Source organism: Orycteropus afer, unplaced genomic scaffold, assembly GCF_000298275.1.
Source record: "Orycteropus afer afer isolate SDZICR_OR568_19922 unplaced genomic scaffold, OryAfe1.0 scaffold00123, whole genome shotgun sequence".
Taxonomy (NCBI): Eukaryota; Metazoa; Chordata; class Mammalia; order Tubulidentata; family Orycteropodidae; genus Orycteropus; species Orycteropus afer.
This window is the reverse complement of record NW_006921710.1, coordinates 5,752,321-5,776,808: the sequence shown is the minus strand read 5'-3', so window position 1 is coordinate 5,776,808 and position 24,488 is coordinate 5,752,321. Positions and strand designations below refer to the sequence as shown.

The 24,488-nt window shown below is 52.1% G+C and overlaps 1 protein-coding gene across 1 annotated transcript; it reads left to right on the top strand.

Moving 5' to 3' along the window:
• The first annotated feature begins 13,971 nt into the window (after positions 1–13,971).
• CERCAM (cerebral endothelial cell adhesion molecule) lies at positions 13,972–23,862 on the top strand. The gene is made up of 12 exons (XM_007944270.2): positions 13,972–14,168; positions 15,611–15,721; positions 15,891–16,008; positions 16,577–16,711; positions 16,882–17,086; positions 19,033–19,152; positions 19,473–19,549; positions 19,639–19,745; positions 20,699–20,831; positions 22,700–22,827; positions 23,007–23,210; positions 23,610–23,862. Exons 1-12 carry the CDS (start codon positions 13,972–13,974, stop codon positions 23,860–23,862), a joined length of 1,788 nt encoding a protein of 595 aa, XP_007942461.1.
• Positions 23,863–24,488: the final 626 nt, after the last annotated feature.

Here is a 24,488-nt window from a genome sequence, read left to right as displayed (position 1 = left end):
GACAGATGGGCAAACACCCAGCTACCCCAGCAGAAGGAGCAGAGTCACGAGAACGCTTTCATTGAAGTTTTAACGAAGTGGTCTGAGATTATAGAAAACTGAAAGGTTCATTCCAACAGGGAGGATACAAGAGAGCTTGCTGGAAGAAGCAGCATTGCCCTGGGGTTCCAGGGCAGGTGAATTCCAGTAGAATGAACCTTAGTTGTGGCTTCTGTGAAGAGGGGCCATTATGTCCATCCTGCCTCCCTAAATGTGGTAGTCGTATTATGAGGATCTAAACACTTTTGCATTTACTTGGAATAAGTATGAACACACACAAGCACACAATCTCTGTCCTCTGCTATTTTCCCTTATTAAAACTAATTCTCAGAAAGAGAATGACAGAAGCTTCCATACTGCTGGGTAAAACTGACTGCCAGTAGCATGCTCTTCCCACAAACACTGGCATTTTAACAAGGATTTGACCAGACACCGACCTACCACAAAGGATGTGCTCAGTAAATGTCTGTTAAATGAGTGAATGATCTATTTGTTTATTGAGGTAATGATTAAATGAGTGGGTAGATGGACAGATAAGACAGTTGGATGAAAACTGGACTTGGGGTGATTGAATGAAAGATGAAATTAATAAAGAATCAACAGTGGTGCATGAATGTCTGCAGCCAGTACACTGAGGTTCTGTGGTGGAAATAAAGGAACTGCTGGGTGGGGCTCATTTGAAGGGAGCTTCCATCAAACTGTGCTGTGAAGACAGGCTTAGGACCCGGAGCATGGCAGGCAGGTGTCTAGGGAGGAGCTGTGGCAACAAGTCGGGTCAAGCTTCACCTCTGTGCCAGGTATTTTCAACCAGGGAGTCGTGTCCCCGAGTGCTCCCATCAATCCAGGTTCCACTGTGACTTAGCCTAGCAGCCTAGGATGAAGGAAAGAGCCCTGTCTACTCATTGTGCACCCCCAGGCCAGAATCCTGTGTGCTTTGGGCTCCAGAGTTTGTATGAAGAGAGTTATCTAAGCAGCTAGAGCTCTTAGATAGTGAGGTGCCCAGTGGCCTGCCTTTTGAAATTAATTGACACATCGCCATTCTCAGGGTATGACAAAGGCAGGCCACCCGTCCTGACTCAGAGGGGATCCTCAGAACTCCTCTGTCCTACGTAGCATATTTCAACTTAAAAAAGATATTTGCCTCCATGTACTGGGTCAGGTCAGGGCAGGAAAGCCATTCAGTCTAAAGTGGTCACCTCTGCCAGCCTGCGCACTTCATCTCATCATTCTGTGCTGCTTATTTCATTGCGTGTATCACTTTTTGAAAGTTACTCACTGGCTAGCTTGTTTATCTCCCCCACTAGATTGTAGGTTTAAATGGACAGGGCACGTGACCTGTTCATTGCTATATCCCTAACACCCAGAACAATGCCTGACCCTTGTTGTTGTTAGACACTGTACAGCAACCCTGTGTACATCACTGCCCAGTCCTGCACCATCCTCACAATCATTGCTATGTTTGAGCCCATTGTTGCAGCCACTGTGTCAACCCATCTCATTGAAGGTCTTCCTCTTTTTCGCTGACCTCTGCTTTACTGAGCATGATGTCTTCTCCACAAACTGGTCCCTCCTGATACTATGTCCAAAGTCCACGAGATGAAGTCTCGCCATCCACGCTTCTAAGGAGCATTCTGGTTGTACTTCTTCCAAGACAGATTTGTTTGTTCCTCTGGCAGTGCATGGTATATTCAATATTCTTTGCCAACATCATAATTCAAAGGCATCAATTCTTCTTGGGTTTTCTTTATTCATTGTCCAGCTTTCATATGCATATGAAACAACTGAAAATACCATGGCTTGGGTCAGGCACACCTTAGTCCTCAAAGTTACTTTTTTTTTTTTAACACTTTAAAGAAGTCTTTTGTAGCTCATTTGTCCAGTGCAATATGTCATTTGACTTGACTGCTGCTTCCATGGACATTGTGTATCCAAGTAAAATGAAATCCTTACAACTTCAACATTTTCTGTTTATCGTGATGTTGCTTATTGGTCCAGTTGTGAAAATTTTTGTTTTCTTTGTGTTGAGGTGTAATCCACACTGAAGGCCTGACCCTTAGAAGGTGCAAATAAAGATGTATTAAATGTTTGGGTAAAGGAATAACTAGACAGATGCATGGATCTTTGTACCCCATTTAACAACTGCCTTATGTTAAGCCCTGGGCACCAGGCTAAACACTTCATGCATTACAGCAGCCTTGTGAATGAAGTACTATTGCTTACCCCATTCTATAGACCAGAAACCTGGCCCCGCATACACATGTGCATGTGTGTATGTGTACACACCCACCCCGCCCCGCCCCACCCCACACACACAGGTACAGAGTTACTAAGTGACAGTCTATATTACTGCAAAGGCCATGTTCTTAACTACTCCATTATCTGGTCCATCTAACTCTCATCCCAGCATCCAGTAAAGTAGAATCATTGGTTTAAGAATTGGGGCTCAGACACACTGTATGTTCCATTTATATGACATGTCCAGAATTAGCAAATCCGTAGGGACAGAAAGCAAGATACTAGTTGCCTACAACTGGAGCAGAGGGGAATGGGGGATGCCTGCTAATGGGTATGAGGTTTCTTTTTGGAGTGGTGAAAATTGTAAAATTGTGAACATACCAAGCTCTGTGACTATACTAAAAGCCATTGAACTTTATACCTTTAGTGAGTGAATTGTATGGTGTCTGATTTACATCTCAATAAAACTGTTATTTTTTAAAAAAGAGTTGGGGCTCAGGAATCCTACCTCTGTCACTTAGCTAGACTCCTGACTCCGTGTCCCTGAGCTTCAGTTTCCTAACTAGTAAAACAGGAAAAATAAATATCTCACTGGGTTAATATGAACATGATTAAATGAGATAATACATGATATCATGCCCATTTTATCAAGGAGAAAATACAGGCTCAAAGAAGGGACATTGACTTGGCCCAGATCACCTAGCTGGTGGGTGACAGGTGAGGGGCTTGGGCCCTTGTCTCTTGGAACCACCTCTTTTATCGTTATCTGGAGTGGATCTATGTCTGTGCCACCCCACCACCCACCATCACCACCACTGTTCCATCCTCCACTTTCTGTCAGGCTCTGGGGCCCCACTGTCCATGCCCAGGGCACAGCTGAGGTAGCATGGTTCCCCAGAGCACTGGATGCTCCCTCCCCCCACCCCCACTCTGCTCTCCTCCTGGGGCCATGATGCTGTCTTGCTTTTGCTTGTAATAAAGAAAATATCTCAGCTACCCTTCTACGGTTGCTTGGCAACCCCAAAGGGGAGTGGGGAGGGGGGAAGGAAGGGGAAAAGGGAAGGGGGAGGATTCTGGAGCCAATCTGGAGACAAAGAGTAGGGTTTGGGTGACATGGAGCCTGTTCTTAGTGCTAACCTGGCCTGGCCAGGGCAGCCAGTGGGGGCGGGAGGAAGCCTTCCACCCCAGTGTCTCACACCAATAAATATGGATTAGGGAAATGGACAGAGTTTTTCCCACGGGCCTGAAAGGCCACATCTGACCTTTCTACCCCCTTTATGTACCAACGTGACAGTCAGAGCAAAGAGCAGGACCCCGTGAGATGCTCCCCCCATGGCCTTCTGACTTTGAGAAACTTTTCACCCTCCTCCTTCCACAGGCCCCAGACCAGGTCACAGCCCCGCCTGGGCCTCTGTCTCAGTGATGAGGAGGCTGGCTTTGGGGCGGGGGTCAGGAGCTCCCAGCCTCAGTGTCCACCTCAGGCTCTGCCCACCCTGACTGGCACAGAGCCAGGCAGAAGGCCCTGGACCAGTGTCTGTAAAGGCCCTTCCCACCTCCTCTGCCCTCCTCTTTGCACGTGCTCATGCTGCTCCTCCTGCCCATCTCAGCCTATTGCAGGAAGCTCAGTCTCAGACCAGTCCCTCTACCTCTTCATCCTCTTCTCTTTCTCAACCTCACCTCCCTCTTTTCCCACCACTCTGTTCACCACTTTCTCTCTTCCTCTCTTTTTCTCTGGGGTGGCCCTCCCTCTGCCCCAAGCTCCCCCACTTCAGCATCCACTTCCTTCCCCCCTCCTTGCAACTAGGAAGCCCCATGGCTGATGTCCCAGAAGAGAATATGGCAGGAGGGGTGGTGGAGAAGGGGAGGGGCGGTGATCTCTCTCCCTGGTGCCCTGACTCACTGGCCGCTGGCTGGTGGGGGTGGGGTGGGGATCAGTGCCTCTGAATAGAGTCAGTGTAGAGGCTGGAAAAGCAAACACCTCAGCCTGGGCTGGGCTGGCCTGTGTAGTGGGGGTGGGGAGGATGGGACAGGGGCCTGTGCTCATCCCAGCCTGCCCCATCAGCCCTCACCCAGCTCCTGACTGCCCATGGCATCCAGGACCCCTAGCCCACAGCCTCTAGGAGGGGAATAGGGTTAAGTGTTGGGAATAAGCCCTCTAGGAGACACTTTCCCAGACCTTTCCCTACCCCTCTGCCCAACCCCAGCCAGTGCCCTTCCTGCCCCTGCAGATGCCAGGAAAATCTGTGCCTGGGAGGGGGGAGGTCTGGCACCTGAGTGTCGACCTGAACAGACCTTCTCAGCAGCAGGAACGGGGCAGACTCCCCAACCTTGTGCCAGAGACTCCCCAGCAGTGTTGTCCACCTCCGGCTGAGGGGGAACCTGAGATGTTCTGCCTGGGTGAGTGCTCCTTCAGCCCCAGCACCATGTAGGGAGGGAGGTGAGGCTGCCCTTGGGGGTTCCCTGGACACCCTCACACTCTGAGAACCCCCAAGAGTCCACCGCATTGTTTTGATTGTCTTGCCCTGTCTGTGGTTCATGTGTCACCCGTGTTTTGGTGAGGGGAGCAGAAGGGATGATTAGAGAAGCTGGAGGTGTTATCTAGGGACTAGCAGAGGCAGGAAGGGCTGGTGTCTGGGTTGCAGAACTCCTAGATGCTAAGCCAACTTTTTCATTAGACTTGTGGCATTGCAGAGGCACCTGTGGTGGTTTTTTTTTTTTTTTTTTAAACACTTCAGAGTCTAAAAGACTTAGGGAATGAGCTCAGAAAAGTGTAGCAGCTCATCCTGGATGACATGCTAGTTGGTGGGGAGGCTGCACTCCAACCCACCAGGCCCCTTTACAGCCCTGAGGGCAGTGCTGTTTATGTTAATAGAGCACCACCCTTGGTCATCTCTCTCCTTCCTTTTCCACATACACAGTTTAGTCACTCTGGATTTAAGGGACCTGGGGGTTTCAGGGAAGACTGAATAGCACTGGCGAGGTCCTCCTTCCCTTCCTGTCTTTTCCCCAAGCAACATGTTCAGGGTAGCAACCCCTGCCTGGGCATTAGAGAAGCTGCATCTCTCCTCATGAGCGTCTCTGAAAAGTCATGGTCAGCCTTTGACTTACAGATCCCCAGAAACAAGGTCCCCTTGCTCTCAGTGTCTAACCATAGTCCCTCATGCAGTAATCAAAGCCCCACGACTCCTCCAAAAGCAGGATCAACAGCTGACTGTGTATGGGCTACAGCATCCCAGTGGTCTCCATCTTGAGGTGTCCTGGTACATGGGTCCTGACTGGAAGAACCTCACCGAATAGTCCTAGGCAGCACTGAGCCTTCACTGAGTCAGGCACTGTTCTAAGGCCTTCCACATGACCTCACTGAATGGTTACTACACCATGTTGTTGTTGTTATGTGCCACAGAGTCAGACCCAACTCATAGCGACCCCTCCTTGGGTTTCCAAGGCAGTGTCACTACGGAAGTAGATGAGGTAGGTAGGCACAGTTTTACCGATCAGAAAACTGAGGCACAGAGAGCTGAAGTAACTTGTCAAAGGCACACTGCCAGGAGGAGTCAGAGCTGGGATTTGAACCTGTAGTCTGGCTCCAGAGCCCAAGTGAGCCCTAAATGTTCTCTTCTACTGCCTCTGATTCACAGGAGGTCTCCCCTGCATCTGGATGTCTGTCCAGCCCAGGCAAACCTTTGCTCAAGACAAGAATCAATCTCTTTTTAAAGGCACCTGCTCCAAGGTTGAAATTCCCCCCTGAGAGTAATCAGACATTTATTTATTCATAGCCTTCTGGCTGGGGAGGGGAGACCTTCTCACCCAGAACTCACCAGTAGCCAGCTGCTTCAGTGCTCCTCGCTCCTTCCCACTGGAGTGTAATCAGGAGGGAACCAGCCTTGCCTCTGGTCTTGGCTCCCCAATTCCCATGCTGTGTGGCCCTGGACAAGCGACTCAGCTTCTCTGACTCTCACTTTCTAACTTTAACTATACATCCGCTTTGTGAGGTTGATGATTAAATGACAAAAGAGAATGAGAACCAGGAAGGGCTTAGTTTAGTTAGCACAGTACTGGCTCCCACGAAGTACCCAGAACCAAGTGGTAAACCCTTATCACCACGATCATCTTCATCGCTATACATTATTATTACTATATTGAAACTCTCTGCCTATGAGACCCAGAGCTCCTGCTTTCAGCTTTTTAATGTAACTTCCTTATCACAGAAAGGGAAACTGAGGCCCAGAGTGGGGAAGGACTGGCTCAGGGTCACAGAGCAAATTGGTATTGGAGGGGGAGGTAGCTCTCCAGTCCCCTGATCCCCAGTTGTATACCCCCACCCCCATCTCTTTTGCCCCTTCTCACCTCATGTCCTCCCCCAGCTTGCCTAAGGGTTGGGGCCCTGGCACCCAGACCTGCCTGCCTGGGTGGAGCCCCAGGAGAGAAGTGCGCAGCGGTTGGAGGAATAGGCTCCGAGCCCCGGCTTGCGCGTTCTCAGCCCCAGCCCTTTGTCTGATGCTTTGTGATGGTAAGTGCTGCTCCTAAATCAGTCCTGTGACACTGTTATTGTTGCCCAGAGCGCAAAGAGTCTAAACTTTTCCCCGAGGTCAAGAATGTGGCCAGTCCCCAAGCCTCTCGGAGCCAGGCCTGGGTGGCTGGGGGTGGGGCTGGGGCCTCACCCTGGGCTGGGGTGAGATATGGAGGGGAGGGGGTCAGCCGGGAACAAAACGCTTTGAAAATGCCTCCTCTCCATCACTGCCAACATTGTCCGCTGCCCGCGGGGGACCTGGCACCGCCTCGCCGGGGCTCCGGCCCCCAGCCCTGGCCAGGCCCGGCCCGGCATCTGAAAATGGACAGAAGGTTATTGTCCCTTCCCGCAACCCTTTGTCTGTCCCAGTTCCAGATGTCTAGGCTGGGACCAAGGAACTGACCCATGGTGGGCAGGGGGGAAGGGACAAAGGGGGAGAGCACGGGTCACTGCATCCTGAGGGGTCGTTCCCAGATCCTGAGATCCCACCCAGCCGCGGCCAAGTCACCTTCTGGGCTGTCGCAGCCCTGGAATTGTCGCTGTCCCCCTCCTTACCCCACCCCAGACCAGGATTTCAGCCTTGGGAGAGAAGGCCACAGGAATGCAGGGGTTAAGAGCAGGGGGCTTGGGAGCCCCATAGGTGGGATCTGCATCCCGGTTCTACCTCAGTAAGTGTGATTTGGGGCAAGCTGTGCCCTCCCAGCCTGTTTTCCTCTTCTGGGGACCCAGGTCCCTTCATTCACAAGTCATGACAGAACCCTCCTTCTTGTCTGTCAGCCCCGTCCTGGGCATGGGGGCATAGTGATGAGTGGGTTACTTGGATCCTTTCAGACTGTTGTGAATAGTCCTGGTAGTAGGAGGTAACATTTCTCACCCACCTCCTCTGTGTTGGGTACTGGAAGTACCACTTTACCTGCATCATCTCATCCTTTTCATAATAAAATCAAAGACACGGGTATTGCTCATTTTCTAGCTTTGGGAGACCAAGACTTTTGAGAGGCAGTCACTTGCCCCAAGCTAGGTAGCCAGGATGCAGTAGAGCTAGGATTCTAGTATAGGCTGGCCACCGCCACCAAGAGGCATAACCTGATAATAAATATTTGGAGATATTGAGCACAGACCTTGCTCAGATCTCGGCTCTGTACATGGGAGCTGGTGCTGTTGTTAATTCTACCCATCAGTTTCCCCATTTCACAGAGGGGATGCTGAGGCTTAGACCAGGGAAAGAGAGCCTGGGCCCAGGGGCACAGGAAAACAAATAGTGAGTGATTCCAGAGCCACCAGGGCTGGCCAGAGAGAGGCAGGCAGACCTACTGTCAAACCCTAATTGTCAGCTTGGGTTAATTGATTTAGGCTGGCCATGCCTCAGATTTCTCATCTGAAAAATGAAAACCTTCCCTACTTCACAGATTGAAAGCGCTTAACACAATGCCAGGCACACATCAAACAACTAATGAGGGTGATCATTATTATTGTAATTATAGTTATATGAATGGAGCTAACATTTATCCCTTTTAATTTCCCACTTGTCCTATTACCTAGGGTCACCTGAGGACAAGCCTCTGGCTAGAAGAGGTTGGCAGTTGTTGAGGATTGCAGTGCTTCTCTTCCTGGGGTCTCTAAAACCTGGAGACAGGCTACCTCTGTCGGGAAGGGGGAGGGGACAGAAGGGATCGATCAGGGCTGGGTCGGGGAAGGGGCTGCCTGGGCCCAGAGGAGTTAACAGCTCCCAGGCCCTGGCCCAGGAGGGCTGCCACGCTGTACACGTAGCTACGGTTTTAGCAGAGAAGCCAGGACTGCTTCCTGATGGGCAAAACAGCTGGCTGCCCGGGGAAAAGAAAACAGCTGGCCTGGCCCCAGCCTCCTGAGGACATAGGCAGAGCCTCAGAGGAGGACAGCTCTATATCTGGGGTACTGGGAGAGGAAGGCATGGCCAAAAGGGAGAGGGTGGTCCTTAGGAGTGTGTGTGGGTGTTGGGTGGAACCCAGGAGATGAGAGGATCATGTGCAAATTCCTGGAGCAAGAGAGTTAGGGTATGCTGGCTCAAAGCATAGTAAAGGACAGGGATGTCCCTAGCTGGGATTGGGGGTCTCTGTCTCCCCTCGTGTAGGAAAGATAAGGGGGGGAGGGAGCAGCTGAGGGCAAGCCTCTGCTCAATGCTGGGTCTTCTTGAATTGGGTTTGAACTTGAAGTGGAGAGGCAGCCCAGGCTGGGCTTTTGGACTCCCATTTGTTGAGCTGCACCCAGCACCAGGAGCAGGACGTGAGCCCATCCTCTGGCCAGGATCCTGGGCTTCCTTGGCCACAAAGCAGGACAGGGGCCCAGAGAGCCTCCAACTCAGGAGCCATGAAGCTGGCAGCTGGTAAGAGCTCCATCAAACCATCTTCCCCGCTTTGTACCCCCATTCCCAGCCTGCTTGGGAACCAGGCTATGAGCCTGGGCCCTGGGGCACCTCCAGGCTGCCCACATCCATTGGCAAGGTAGCAGCACCTGGGACTGTGCATGACTTTGAAAAGATAGGCAGAGGGTTAATGATGGTCTGGCCAGAGCCCACTGGACCAGAGCCACCTGCCTGGGTTCTGGGCCTCAAGTCCCACAGAATCCAGTTCCCCTTATTTCCCTCTTCCCAAGGGGGCTCCTCTAGCCCACTTCCCTAGTTTCCAGAAAGAGGGGGCTGGCCCCCCAGCTGGGAGTATGCCAGCCTCAGTGCCCTTTTCTCTGCTGAAGATCATGCTGCAGAGCCTTTGCCATAGGCAGCCCTGGAGCCCAGGCTCCCAGAGGGAAGAAGCCACTGAGGAGGGGGTGTTTTTTTTCTGGATCTCCATTTCCAGAAGCCAGAGCAAACCCTGAGGCGCAGGCGCCACCACCTGGCTTTGGCCAGAACTACAATGGCCAAGGGATGGGCTTGAGGATGCTAGGAGAAACCCAGAGATCAACTAGGTTTGTCCGGTCCGGGTCCTACTCAGCCAGGCCAGCCCGGTAATTTTTTTCCAGGTGTGGTACACTACGTGACCTGGAGAATGAGGCCTTACATTGCATAGGTCAGCAGCTTCAGACATGAGCCTGAATTAAAATCACCTGGAAAGCTTGTTAAAACAAATGCTTGGTCTCTGAACCCAGAGTTTCTGACTTACCAGAGCTGAGAAGGGACCTAATAATTTGCATTTCTAAAATTTCCAGGTGAAACTGATGATGCTTTGAGAATCCCTGCTTTAGAATTTCTGTGAATTTGGCCCAATAATACCTTTGCAGCATATTATTATTATGGCAGAAAATGAGCATTTACTGGGAGTACAGGTGCTTGGTCAGCCCACTGTGGTCAATGTGCAATCACATTACATCAGGGCCCACTACATGTGTGCTGGTTAGCTCTGTTTAGAGGTAGGGGATGTAATAGTGAATGAGGTGGGATGGGTCAGGTCTCTATCTCAAATTCAGTGTAGCCAGGCAGGTGTATAGCATGCGATCACTCCACCTAGAGATCTAAGAAAAACCAACTAAATCTATTGGCATTGAGTCCATTCTGACGCTTGGTGACTCTATGGGTTACTGAGTAGAACTGCTCCATAGAGGACCCTATGGGTTACAGAGTAGAACTGCTCCATAGGGTTTTTCTGGCTGTAATCTTCACAGAAGCAGATTGCCAGGGCTTCCTTCAATGGTACCACTTGGTAGGTTCAAAACTGCCAGCTTTAGGTTAGTAATCAAGACCAAACCACTTGTGCCACCTAGGGATCTGGAGGTCTAAATGGCAACTCAAAATAATGTCCAAAACAGAACCCAGTTCTCACCTGTCCCTTCTCAAGTGTTCCCCATTCAGCAAATATGGCAACTAAAAACCAAACTCACTGCCATCAAGTCGATTCAACTTATAGCGACCCCTCCTTGGGTTTCCGAGGCAGTATTCTACTGAAATAGATTGCCCAACCTTCCTTCCGAGGAGTGGCTGGTGGGTTTGAACCGCCAGCCTTCTGGTTAGCAGTCAAGTGCCTTAGGCACTGTGCTACCAGAGCTCCTAGCAAATATAGCTCCCCCATCTGAACCAGTTGCAAAATCTAAGTAGGATTTTGTAGGATAAGTAGGACTCATCCTTGATTCCTCTATCTCCCACATCCACAAGGCCTGTTGGCTCTGCCTCCATTATACGTCTCAACTCTGTCTACTCTCTTCCTGCCCAAGAGTCTCCCACTTTCCACTCTGGTTCCACCCTCTGCACTCTAGCAAGAATAGTCTTTTTTTAAAACAGAGATCACATCACTTCTCTGCTTACTTCCAACAATATCTTCCTATTGCACTTAAGAAAATTCTAGAACCATGTGCCACTTCTAGGCCTTGGACCTGGCCCTGCCACCTATCTGATATCATCTCCTGCCACACTTCCTTTGCTCACTTTGCTCCAGCTATACTTGCCTCCCTGCCTATTCCCACCTTAGAATCTTTGCCCCTCCCATGCCTTCCATCTGGAATACTCTTCCCCCAGATCTTTCCCTGGGTGGCTTGTCATACTCTAGAATGCCCTTCCTGGCCCCTCTATCTAAATGTTGCCTCCCAGTCCCAGCTATTCTCACATATACTCTCTGTTCTTATTCATTTGTTTTATTTTGTTCATAACACTTAACTTTCTTTGGAATTGTCTCGTTCATTTATATATTTGTTTGTTTCCTGTCTTCCCTCACCAGAATGTAAGCCTCCTGGGGGCAGAGACCATGTCTGTCTTGTGTACCCTTGTATCCCCAGTACACAGAGTATCCTATACATAGGATGAGGAGGAAGTATCCACTGGGGGGAGTGGCAGGAGGACTCTGGTCTTGACAGGAGTGGTTTGGCTGGAACAGCCTTTGTGTGTGTCATCCAGTAAAAATGAAGGTGAGGAAGTAAGACAGGGAGCAAAGCACAGATTCCACACACAGACCCTTTCAAAAGATTTGTCTTGAAGGGAAGAAGAGAGATAGGGCCACAACTGGGGGCAGGAGGTGACTTGGTGTTTCCTTACTTTAAGTGGGGTGAGATTTACATCTGCCAAAGGATTTCAAAATGCTGAAGAAAGGATCCAGATGAGTGGGAGCATGATGATACAGGAGGGGTGCAGGGGCAGCATTTGGAGCCAGTGGTCATTCCTTTAAGAAGAGATGCCTGTTCCATTGTAACAGGTGGTAAGAGCGGAGACTGGATTGTGGCAGGGGTGGAAGGTTTGGAGGCTGTAAATGTGAGTTCTCAGGCAATGGCTTCTATTTCTCTACAAGAAGTAGCAAGGAAATCCTTGCTGTGGTGCGGAAGAAGTGGAGTTAGGCTTCAGAAAACTGTGGGCATTTGAAATGTCCAGAGAGGGGTCAAGAAACATAGGGAAACTGGATGGTGGCCTTGGTGACAGCCCCTTTGAGCATGGAGATCATGAGTTTGCAGTGGCTCTAACCTGCCCCAAAGCAAGATGGTTATAGAGTTGGGCTTTTCTAGGAGCGTTGATAGGAGAACCCTGGGATAAGGGAGTCAGTGAAAGCTGGACCAGTAGGTGGGCTGGGGAGGAAGGGAGGTAAAGATGGGAGAGGCTAATGATTGGGATGAGAAGGAGAAAAACTAGAGACTGGGGAAGAATCTGGAAGCCCCCATGACCAAGAGGATGGGCAGAGTATCGAAGACATGGAGAACTGTGGAATGACTATGGGATGGATGAGGTAAGGGCACTGCTTTGCTTTAGAAAGGGAATCCCAGTTCTGGGGCTGGGAGTCCTTTGGACCAGAGGCTACCAGTGCAAAGTGGGTGCAAAGGGACCTCGGTCCTTTCTCATTGCAGGGTCACTGCCTGGGAAATGGCCCCATCTGGGAGCTTTGACCAGGAGCCTGGTAGAGGCTATGCAGCTTAACTGGAGTTCAGGACTCACGAGTTCAGTGGCCTGTAAGAGCTGCCACATCACTAGGTAAGTCCACTCCTGGCTGGGTTCTGCCACTCCCAGTTGAGATAATGTGCTCAGGCCTAGCCCCGCTCCCTGACTCCCAGAAGAGGCTGAGAGGAAGAGTCAAAGGTGTGTGAAGGAAAATGGATCCTGCAGGTGGGGTGGGGGGGAAGTGTGTGGGCATGTCTGCCCCTCCTGGGGCTGCCTTCTCTGCCTGGCTTCTTTTCTGTGAAGCTCTTCCTGTGTGCCAAGCTCCACATAGAGAAACTTCAAGTGCATTCATTCTCTAAAGGAATCCTTGCAAACAAACCCTCGCAGGTGTTACCAGCCCGATTTTACTCATGAAGACTCTGAGGTTCAGGAAAGTGTCCTGAGATGGGCAGCATAGCCTCGTGGCTAGAACCCACCTTAGTCCCTCCAGGCCCATCCCCTTTTCTGCTGGAGACCCCTTCCCATCTCAACAGGGACGTAAGGAGCCTGTCTCTGCTCCAAAGGAGGTTGTAGCTTCTGATTTTGGGGGGCTGCCTCGCTGTCAGGGACTCTGTGGTGCTCACCAGTTCTACAGTCTAAGAGTGGGCTTTTTCTTTCTTAAAGGGTCGAAACAGCAGAGGGGAGGACTACCAGACACCAGGAAACCAGCCTCGGGTTGCCGCGGGATGGCGCGCCCAGGTCAGGGAAACTCCCTCACTGCCCCAAACCAGATCGTCCTCTTAGACCCACGTGTCGCCTCTGTGGTCTGCGAAGTTCCAGTCTAGGCCCGCCAGAGGGCGCCCGGGGCGGAGGCGGGGTCCGACGCCGGCAAACCCCGGAAAAGCAGCGGCCGGGTTGGTGCTGCCCCCGAGAACTGTGGGTCTGATGGTCAGAGAATCGAGATTCAAGGGCGTCAGAAGCTCAGTGAAGCCAGATTGCGGGGGTTGAACGATCAGGGATTTGAGGAGTCGAGCGCTCTCACACGCTTGGGCGGCTCCGATGCCGTCACCCCAGACCTCCCCTTCCCTCCTCCTCACTCCGGGGTCCTGCGCAAAGGGGGTCTGCTCCTGGGGCGCGTCAGGGGCAGGTCTCCGGGCACTGGCCCTCCCAATGCCCTTGGGCGAGAAGGAGAACGTCGAGAATCCACGCAGGTGCTGGGGGACCGGGAGACCTCTCTCTGCGTGTACACTCTGATCGCGACCCCCTTCGTCCCCTCGGCCCCGCCCTGCCCAGGGCCCGCCCCACCCGGCCGCCCCGCCCACTCCCCTTGGCCGGGCTGGGAGCCTAGGAGGCAGGGGCAGGCGCCGCCGCCGCCCGAGCACCCGCCATGCCCGCTGCTCCTGCCTCCTCGCTGCTCCAGCTGCTGCTCCTGCTGGGGTCGCGGCTGGCGGCTGCGGGCATCGCCGAGGCACCGCTGCCCGCCGTGGTTCTTGCCATCCTGGCCCGCAATGCTGAGCATTCACTGCCCCACTACCTAGGCGCACTGGAGCGGCTGGACTACCCCCGGGCCAGGCTGGCCCTCTGGTGAGAGAGACCCGGGCACTGGCATCCGCAGGACATCTCCCCCATCCTCCCAGGTGGCCCTCGGCCCAGTGGCCTCATCCGCTCCCTGCCCAGACACGCCAACAGGCCCCACCCTCACAGACAGGCCCTCCTCAGCCCCAAGCCCCCAGACAGGACCCTTTCACCCCTTGGCAGAAGATAGACCTTTGAAGCATTAAGGCGACCCAGGGACGCCCACTCATTCTTCCAGTCCCCGTCCCTCCTCTTGGGGCTTCCTCTGTGTGTAAGTTGGAACCACCCCTCTCACCCCAGCCCTTGGAGCCCAAATTTAACCTCCGTGGGACCTGTGGTTGACTTGACTTGGAGCAGACTGGAACCGCTGATGTTCCCTGAGGCTGGAATCCTCTAGGGCGCTGTGTGGCCCAGATCAGCAGGACTGGGGCTTCCTGGGGACCAAGTGGGGATGCGTGCCGTTCTGCAGGGGAGTCAAGCTGGCTCTCCTCCAGCTGGAGTAGGCCCAGTCAGCCAAAGGCAGCACAGCTGGGGGCTATCCCCTCTCCTGTAGGCTCTCTCCCCAGACATCTCCAAAGAGCGCTGAAATCAGAGAACACAACCTTTAGTTTCTGGGAGCCAGAACAGGGAGGAGTCCCAAGCTGAGGCTGTGGATAAACTGAGGGAAATGACATACTACTCCCCTCAAGACACCAAAGTTGGGCTGGAGGTGGAGCCATGGCCTGGGGAGGCCGCCCACAATTACCACAGTTTGGGAGTTAGTTAGTTCCCACCCCTCCAAGACTTGACACGTAGTTAGTCTTCACTCCTGGGGAATTGGCTTAAAGGGGCAGTGTCACTCAAGTTAGGGTTCTTGGCTAAGCCCTGTATCTTTGTCTTGGGAGCCTCTTCCCCGGAAGAAGAGATGCTGTGCTCCCTGGCAACCGAGCTTGAGCTCATCAGTGCTTCTCCAGGACCTCAGCATGGTTTGGTCCTTATTTACAACTTGTGGGTGGAGGGAAGCAGCACTGTTCTGTCCAGTCCTGACTGAGAGAGGGGAAGGGTCTAACCTGTGCTCACACAGCAAGGAGGAAAGTAACCAAGGAATGTAGCAGGTGTGCTCCTCAAAGTTGAGGTACCTTTCATCTTTCAAAATACCTTTACCTGTTCTTTCAGCCCATGACATGATCAGGAAAGCTTATAGCAACAGAGGGGGGAACAGAAGTTCAGAAAGGGGATGGGATTTACCTGAGGTCACATGGTGGGTCACAGACCTGTGAGTGAGACCTAGCCATTCTGTCTCCAGCATCTTCCCACCCCCATAGCACACCTACCCTAGTGCACCCCTCCCCTGTGGCCAGGGGAGACCAGCCTCACAGGTGTTGGTGCTCCAGGGGTCCTGGCTGCCTCAGGGCTTGGGTTTGGCCCTTCTATGGCTATGCCCTCTCACCCTTCTTCCTCTGTGTCCCCAGGTGTGCCACAGACCACAATGTGGACAATACCACGGAGATGCTGCAGGAATGGCTGGCTGCTGTGGGCAACGACTATGCAGCCGTGGTCTGGAGGCCTGAGGGGGAGCCCAGGTAGTGACCTGAGGGGTAAGATTCTGGGGAAGATGGGAAACAGCTGCAGGTCCTCTCTGGAAAAGGGATAGTTCAGGGCCACAGCCTCCAGCCCAGGGCTTTGTCCACTACCCTATAGAGAGGGCGAGATACCACTCTGTGAGAAGATCTCATCTCTTTACTCCCTCAGGTCCTATCCAGACGAAGAGAGTCCCAAGCACTGGACCAAAGAACGGCATCAGTTTCTGATGGAGTTGAAGCAGGAAGCCCTGACCTTTGCCAGGGACTGGGGGGCTGACTATATCCTGGTAAGGAGGCCTTGCCTAGTGTTGCTTTCTCACTGCTGATGTGATCTGTCCCTGACAAAAGTCTTGACATGACTGAACCACACCTGTAGGCTAGAGTTTTCACTTGGCAGCCTGGGCCAAAGCCCAGATCAGATAATGAGTGTGGATAGCTAGGCTGAGTTGAGACTAGGTACTAAGCCTGGATCTCTGAAAGAGATAGTAGGGTATATATGGAGCATAAATTTCTGGACCAGAGCCCAGAGTGTAAACTGAGCCTGGGTCTATGGACTAGAGCTCAGAGTAAGTTTTTGGATTCACTTCCTAAACCACATCTCAGATAAGGTTCTTAAATAAGCAGTGCTGGCCCAGTTTGTGAATCCAGTCCCTCAACCATCACTCAAAACGTGATCCTTGGTCCAGAGACAGATCTACTGAGTTGGCTAGACTTCTCTAAGGAAACTCCTATTGGATTCTGGGAGCCACTCTGGGTCTCTGACAACCTGAGGGATCCCATTCAGTGAATTCCTTGGGGGTCTGTGGCCCAGATAGGGCTGGGCTCCGTGACACCCCTCCTCCTCTGCCTTCCCAGTTTGCAGACACAGACAACATTTTGACCAACAACCAGACGCTGAAGCTTCTGATAGAGCAGGGGTTGCCTGTGGTGGCTCCAATGCTGGACTCCCAGACCTACTACTCCAACTTTTGGTGTGGGATCACTCCCCAGGTGAGGCCAGGGATGGAGGGCCTCAGAAAGTGTGAGATCCTGGGAAGAGGCACAGAGTAGAGAGAGCAGAGAGGCTAAAGGTATTGGAGTCTGAGGGCCATGGTAAGGGGAGCAGTTGCTGGGGATGGAGGGAGGGGCCCTTTATAACCCAGAGCACTCCCCTTCCCCAGGGCTACTACCGCCGCACAGCCGAATACTTCCCCACCAAGAACCGCCAGCGCCGCGGCTGCTTCCGTGTCCCCATGGTCCATTCCACCTTCCTGGTGGCCCTGTGGGCTGAGGGGGCAGCTCAGCTCACCTTCTACCCTCCTCACCCCAACTACACCTGGCCCTTTGATGACATCATTGTCTTCGCCTACGCCTGTCAGGCAGCTGGTGAGGACCAGCCCTCTTTGAGCATGGCTTAAAGGCCTCTGGGTCTTTGCATATGCTGTTCTCTCTGCTTAGCACATCCTTTCCCATTCCTTGGTTCATGCTGTTAACTCCTGTTTGTCCTTGAAGGTTGTAGCCTTTCTTGAGCCCACTGCTTCGATTGGGTTAGATGTCCCCCTTGGCTGTCCCTACTTGGCACTTTAATTTATTTCTTCATTAGGCAAATACTTATGGAGTACCTACCATGTGACAGGCACTGGGGACAGTGGTGAGTAAAACCAGGCATTTTCTGCTATCCTGGAACTTCCAGTCCAGTGTGAGACAAACATTAATCAAAACATCACATAATAAATCAATATCGAATCCACAACTAAGACAGGAAAGAGAGCTTCTCAGTTCTTCATGCTTTGGGAACTTAGACTGGAATTGACCTGGTCAGGGAAGTCTTCCTAGAGGAAGTGACCCTTTGGGCTAAGATCTATGAGTAGACATTAACAAGGCAAACAGAGCAGGAAAGAACATTTCAGCTAGAGAGAGCAGCAGGTGCCAAGGCCCTGGGTAGCAGGGAGCTAAGAAGGTTGTGTGGCTGGGGCATGGTGAGTGAGAGGAGTATGGTGCAGGCCAAGGCAGGAAAGGTAGGCAGGAGCCATCTGGATTGGCAAACATCTGGTCTTTTGTCTGAGAGCATTGGGCAGCCATCACAGGGTCATTTGATTGGATTTACATGTTGAAAAAAAAGGTCAGTCTTGTGTTAGTTATTTTTGAGGTGAAAGTTACTGGGTGGGTTAGAGCCAGTTTTGAAGAAGAACTGAAGTTATGAGAGAGAAAGAGGGACTGACATTAGAGTGTAGCTCTTGAGAAGGCCCCAAAGAATGTAATTTGGGTGTGGATTGAGGATCTGCCAAGGACATGAGGTCTATCTGGTGGGTATAAAAGAACATTTCTTGTGATCAGGGTGACTTACAATTTAATCAAGAAGTATTGCACCTGAGTCAGCAGTGTATATGCAGAGAGGATGATGTTATAATAGGTTGCTTTGTGCACAAGGTGCAGTTTCTCTTGCTGGCAAAGCCTACAGTGTGCAGACAAGCAAGAAGGAAACAAAATTCAAGTGCAAAAATTAAATAACAGTGGAACGAATAAATGAAGCAAATGAGAAGCAAAAGTGCCCCCTTATATTTTCATTGCTGCCACTACATTGAGTAACTGCTGCTATTTCTTGGTCAGTGATTTGAAGGAATTTCATGAACTGTAGATATTTCTCCCTCATTCTTGCTTCAAGCATTCAGGTATTGAGTCCCTGTATGAGCCAGACACCAGGCTTAATGCTGCACATGGAATTATGTTTTAAATAGATACAACGCACTAGCCCCTAAGGAATTCACAGTCTATAGACGATAAAGAGTAAATAAATAACATTGACAAATACTGAGGAAAATAGGCTACTTGTGGCTGCCAGCTGGAAAATAACACAGATGAACCGTAACAGGGTATGGAGTTAGGGTTGGGACCCGTGTAAAAGGTGATGGTGCATGGATCAGGGTGCAGAGGCAGTGGGATGGGTAAAGATGGGGAAGACTGAAGGGTGGAACAACAGGGCTTGGTGGCATCATGTTGCTGTGGTTGGTGGGGGTTTTCTTCCTCATGGTGGCCTCCTGAAGGCAAGAACTCCAGTAGTCTGCTCACAACCAGGTGGGTGCCCAGCATGGGGCCTGGCATATTGCAGGTACCCTAGACTCATCTGTTGAGTGAATAAACCACCTCAGCAGAAAGACCCCTTAGATATAATTTGATCCAAGCCATTTCTCTCTTCAGTCACACAGGTGGGGAAATCGAGTCCCAGTGAGGACTCACCTTGGGTCACTGGTAGAGCCAGGTGTAAGACCTTTTAGCTGGATTCTAAGTGTCTTGCTCCCCGACTCTGACCAGAATGTGGCCTCTCTCCACAGGGGTCTCGGTCCATGTCTGCAACCAGCACCGTTATGGGTACATGAATGTTCCTGTGAAATCCCACCAAGGGCTGGAGGACGAGAGGGTCAACTTCATCCACCTGATCTTGGAAGCACTTGGTGAGGGCTGGGAGCCAGTGCCTTCGGCTGCCACCATTGTTCCCTGCCAATGCCTATTAGTCCCAACCTAGAGGTCACTGAACTTAAGGTCTCAGCCTGGCCCCTAACTCATTCTATGACTCTGGGAAAATACCCCCTCACCGCTGAGCCTCAGTCACCACATCCCCACAGTGGGGGCGGATGGATTCTGTGATCTCAGAGGGCTCCTTCAGCTGGGCGTTCTGCTGAGGGTGCAGGAATGAGATGGTGCAGGGGAGGCACTAGAACTTCAGGGTAGAGCTAGTAGGGACTTGTTACTGGGTGGGTGCTTCCCTCTGCAGTGGATGGGCCCCCCATGCAGGCCTCGGCTCATGTGTTCCGGCCCCCAAAGAGACCCAGCAAGATGGGGTTTGATGAGGTAAGACTCCCAACCTGTGGGATTGGGGTTGGGAGGTCTGTAGGCTCTCCCTCCTTCCTAGACTTGGATCCATTGCCCACCGCCTTCAGGTCTTTGTCATCAGCCTGGCCCGCCGGCCTGACCGCCGTGAGCGCATGCTGAACTCGCTCTGGGAGATGGAGATCTCTGGGCGGGTGGTGGATGCTGTGGATGGCCGGTGAGGTTTGCTCTGGAGGGACTGGGTGTTTGGGGGTGCAAAGTGGTCTGTCTCTGAGCTCCCTGAAAGTAGGAAAAGCAAATAGGTTGGATGAGTTTCCTGCTCTGGGAGGTATCCAAACAGGGCTTGAGTGATGTTTGTCTCAGAGCTTAAAGGAGGATGAATACAGGACAAGATGGCCCTTGGTGGGGGAAGAGAAGAGTGGATAAGGCCCAGGATCTGGAGGTACAGGGCTCTCACAGTGTTTTAGCTCTGCCACTTCCAGCCGTGTGACCTCTAGCAAGTTACACTCCTCTCAGTCTCTGAGCCCTGTTTCCTCATGTAAAATGGCAACTGCTTGTATCTTCCTCTTTGGGTTTGGAAGGGTTCAGTGAAGACTTAGCCAGGGCCTGACATATAGTAGGTATCCCAAAGTGTTAGATGTTTTCATTATTATTATTGTGATTATTGTTCTCTGTTGTGGATTTAGGCCCTTGATGAGTGGGGGTGAGGCAGACCAGCTGTGTCTCCCAGGGGAACCCGGAGACACAACTTCTCCAGCCACCAGAGTCATACATGGCCCCATGTGCCTGCTGCTGTTTGTTCCAAGTCCCCAGCCCTTTTGACCTCTGAATGTCCATCCTTTGCTTGGCCTCCTGCCCAAGAAGTATCAACCATGTTCCCCACATCCTTCCTGGGGTTCTTCCTCATCAGGCAGCCAACCAGCCCCATCTCATCCATACTGCTACCCCCTCCCTGAGAGTCACCCTTTGTCCCTATTAGCAGCTTCCCAAGGTGACCGTGGTTCCCCAGGGCCAATCACTGATGCTGTTAGGCTACGTGAAGGAGTTCCGAGGGTGAAACCTTCCAACCAGACTCTAGTGTGACTATTTCCAATATGTATGGGCTTGGCCCCTCTAGGTCCCTAGCAGGCACTCCTTACTCAGAGACCCTGTTACACCCATATCCCTCAGGACCCTCAACAGCAGTGTCATCGGGAGCCTTGGCGTGGACCTGCTTCCTGGCTACCAGGACCCCTACTCAGGCCGCACGCTGACCAAGGGCGAGGTGGGCTGTTTCCTCAGCCACTACTCCATCTGGGAGGAGGTGAGGACCCCCACCCCCTTGGGCAGGGTCCAGGTTCTGTTTGCTGCTCTGTGCCCAGCACTGGGTGAATGAAGGAATGTGCTAAGACACTAACAAGCACCTCTTGTGTGTTGAGCACCAGACTGGGTTCCACTGAAGGACACCCTTATTTATTTCTTTCCTGGGCTGCCACAACAAAACCCCACAAACTAAGTGATTTATAAGAAGAGAAATTTCTCACAGTTCTGGAGGCTAGACAACTACATCAATACGTTGGCTGGGTCATGCTCCCTTCAAAGTATCTTGTCTCTCAGCTTCTAGTAGCCCCAGATGTTCCTTGGCTTATAGATACATCTTCATATGACCGTCCTTTCTCTGTTTCTTTGGTCTCTTCTCTTTTTTAAAATTATTTAATTTTTTTTTTGTTGAGAACATATACAGCTGAACATGTAACAATTCAACAATTTCTACACATACAGATTAGTGACACTGATTACATTCTTCAAGTTGAGGGGCTCCCTTATTTATTGTAGTCTCTATGGAGCACCTACTATGTGCCAGGAGATGTTCCAGTCTGAGAACACAGAGGTCAACAAGAAAAAAAGTCCTCGCTGTCCCGAGGCTCATGGCCCAGAGCAGGGCACAGAAATCAAGAAAGAACCAAGGGCATGGACTGGCATGGACTCTTGACCTCGTGTGGGATCAAGGTGGGGCTTGCTATCTAGGTGTAGGGACAAGAGCCTTCTAGGCTGAGGACAATTAGGGGCAAAAGCCCTGGGCAGGAAGGAGCTCAGTGTGTCGAGGAGTGGAAAAAAGGAAAGCGTAGGAGTTGGTGCTTAATACTTGTCCAGGAGCATCAGCCCGGAGCCTGGAGGCAGGAGACCCAGTGAAGGGTCACTGTGTGGACACTACTGGGGAGACTGAGGGGACAGGGTCCTCAAACAGACACTCCCTCTTGGAGATAGTGCAAAGACTCCTTGTTTTTATTTTCTACTGTAGCCAAAACATATGAATGTGTGGGTTTATAGTTGTGCTGGTTTTTTAGTGTCCCTGAACAAATTGAAGGATGACTTCTATTTCACCATTTATTGATCTGATTCCATGTTGTTTTCAAAATTTGTTGTTGTTGTTGTTATGTGCCGTCGAGTCGGACCCAACTCATAGCGACGCCTCCTTGGGTTTCCGAGGCAGTATCACTACGGAAGTAGATTGCCCCATCTTCCTTCTGAGGAGTGGCTGGTGGGTTTGAACCGCCAGCCTCCTGGTTAGCAGTCAAGTGCCTTAGGCACTGTGCTACCAGAGCTCCCAAATTTGCGAAATATGTTTTTTCTTTATGTATGCTTTGTGTTGTGGGAGCTCCTGTCATCCTTGCCTTGCCCAGCTTCCTTAGCAAAGCTCAGGAGGCTGAGGTAAAGGGCTGGGCCCTGGAGTCCTCCAGATCTAGGTTCAAATCTTGGTTCTGCCACTCCTGGTTTTATGGCCTTGGACAAGTGGTTTCACCTTCTCTGCATCTCCATCTCCTTATCTGCAACATAGGGATCATCATGTTTCCCACTTCTTGAGGGTCCCTTGAGATAAACCGTAGGACTGTGGCCCCTGGGACATAGTCAGTGCTCAGGGAATGGTAGCAAGGGTTGTGCTTGCCATCATGATTCTGATTGAGGACATAGATTGGGGGCCTGGAGGGCCTTGAATGCCAGAGTGAGGTGCTGGGATTTTCGTCCCCAGGCAGTAGGAATTACAGCAGACTTTGGAGTAGCAGAGTAATGTGGCCAAGGCTGTCTATGGGGTATAACTGATGCCAGTGCAAGCCTGTTGGCTGCAGCCAGGTAGGAAGGGGGACAGCTCAAATCTGAAGAGCCATCTCCCCATCCTGGCATGTGCTACAGGTGGTTGCCAGGGGCCTGGCCCAGGTCGTAGTGTTTGAGGATGACGTGCGCTTTCAGAGCAACTTCAAGCGGCGGTTGGAGCGGCTGATGGAAGGGGTGGAGGCAGAGAAGCTTCCATGGGACCTGATGTAGGTACCCAGTACCCCACGGGCAGTGAAAAGGGGTGGGTCTCTTAGGGTCTGCCTCATCATCGGGAAACCTTGACTGGCCTCCCTTCTAAGCCTGGCCCTGTAAGAGCGGAATTAGGGGAGAGCTCCTGGGATACCCCAGCCTTTTGTGACTCCCGAAACCCTTGCATCACCTGCAGCTACCTCGGCCGGAAGCAGGTGAACCCTGAGGAGGAGGCAGTCGTGGAGGGGCTGCCGCACCTGGTGGTGGCTGGGTACTCCTACTGGACGCTGGCATATGCCCTGAGCCTGACAGGGGCCCGCAAGCTGCTGGCCTCCCAGCCCTTGCGCCGGATGCTGCCCGTGGATGAGTTCCTGCCCATCATGTTTGACCAGCACCCCAAGTAAGGCTTACTCAGAGGGGAGCAAGGCAGGGGGTGTGGCAAGGGCTCCCCCCCCAGGAGCCCACCAGCAAGTAGTAAGTCCACAACCCCTTGCTAGGTAGTTGGGGAGACTGAGGCTAGCAGGGCTGAACCATTTGTCCCAAGTCACCAAGGAGTAGCCCAGCCTAGCCCAGGAATCAGACTGACCTAGGTGTGACTCTCTGCTGCTTATATTCTTAGCCTCAGTTTCCCTGCCTGGAACATGGAAATAACAGAAATCTCACCTCTGTGGGTTGCGTTGGGGATTAGCTAGTATGGGCAGGGAGGTGCTTTGACAGGTGAGGTGCCCAGCTCTAGGCAGACACGTGGTCTGGGATGAAGCTTCCCGTCAGTCCTCTGAGCCATACTCCTGCCTTGCAGCCAAAAGTACAAGGCACACTTCTGGCCACGGGACTTGCGGGCCTTCTCAGCCCGACCCCTGCTTGCTGCTCCCACCCACTATGCGGGGGATGAGGGGTGGCTCAGTGACACAGAGACATCCTCCCTCTGGGATGACGACAGTGGCCGTCTCATCACCTGGAGTGGCTCTCACAAGACCCTGCGGGACCCCCGCCTGGACCTGGTCGGCAGCAGCGGGCACAGTCTCCATCCCCACCCCCGGGACGAGCTCTAGGTGTGGGCCTTGGTTTCGTCCCCTATGTGGTGCGACTCTGTCTGGTGTCTTTTTTATCCTCTCAGCACAGCTTCTCTCTTTCTGCTCTCTGGCTCTGGCTTTGCCTCTGTCTGTCTCTGTGTCTTTGGTTGTCTCTGTATCCCTCTGTCTACTTCTAGGTTTTTCTCTCTCTGCCTCCTCTGTCTGTGTCTCTGACTACCTCTGTGTCTGTTTCTGTCTCTGTCTGTTACTGGCTGTCTGTCTCTGCCTCTCATGGTCTGACTCTAGATCTTTCTCTTTGCTACCTTTCCTGTCTCACCAGGTCCAACTGGTACCCGGTTGCTTTGCCCAGGAGCTGCCTAGGGAGGAGAGGAAGAGGTCATCAGCAGGACTTGCCCCCAGGAGTCAGATCCAGTAGAGACCTGAGACCACAGGCCTGGCTGCTCTGTCCTCTGGACTCTTCCCAGTCTTATAGAGGGAGAAACCACTCAAAGATGGATCCCATTCCTGAAGGTCATAGTAGTAAAAGGACAGGACTTAGGGCCCCCTCACTCTGCCTGGCTTGATTTTGGGCTTAGTGTTGGGGGAAGGAGAGAGGCTCCCTAACCTTCAGTTTCCAGCTGGGCAGAACCCAGAAACGCTGCTCT

Coding starts and splice junctions, on each gene's coding strand:
- CERCAM (XM_007944270.2), top strand. CDS start 13,972: ATGCCCGCTGCTCCTGCCTCCTCGCTGCTCCAGCTGCTGCTCCTGCTG. Junction 16,712..16,881: donor GGTGTGGGATCACTCCCCAG/GTGAGGCCAGGG, acceptor CCCCTTCCCCAG/GGCTACTACCGCCGCACAGC. Junction 20,832..22,699: donor ACTACTCCATCTGGGAGGAG/GTGAGGACCCCC, acceptor CATGTGCTACAG/GTGGTTGCCAGGGGCCTGGC.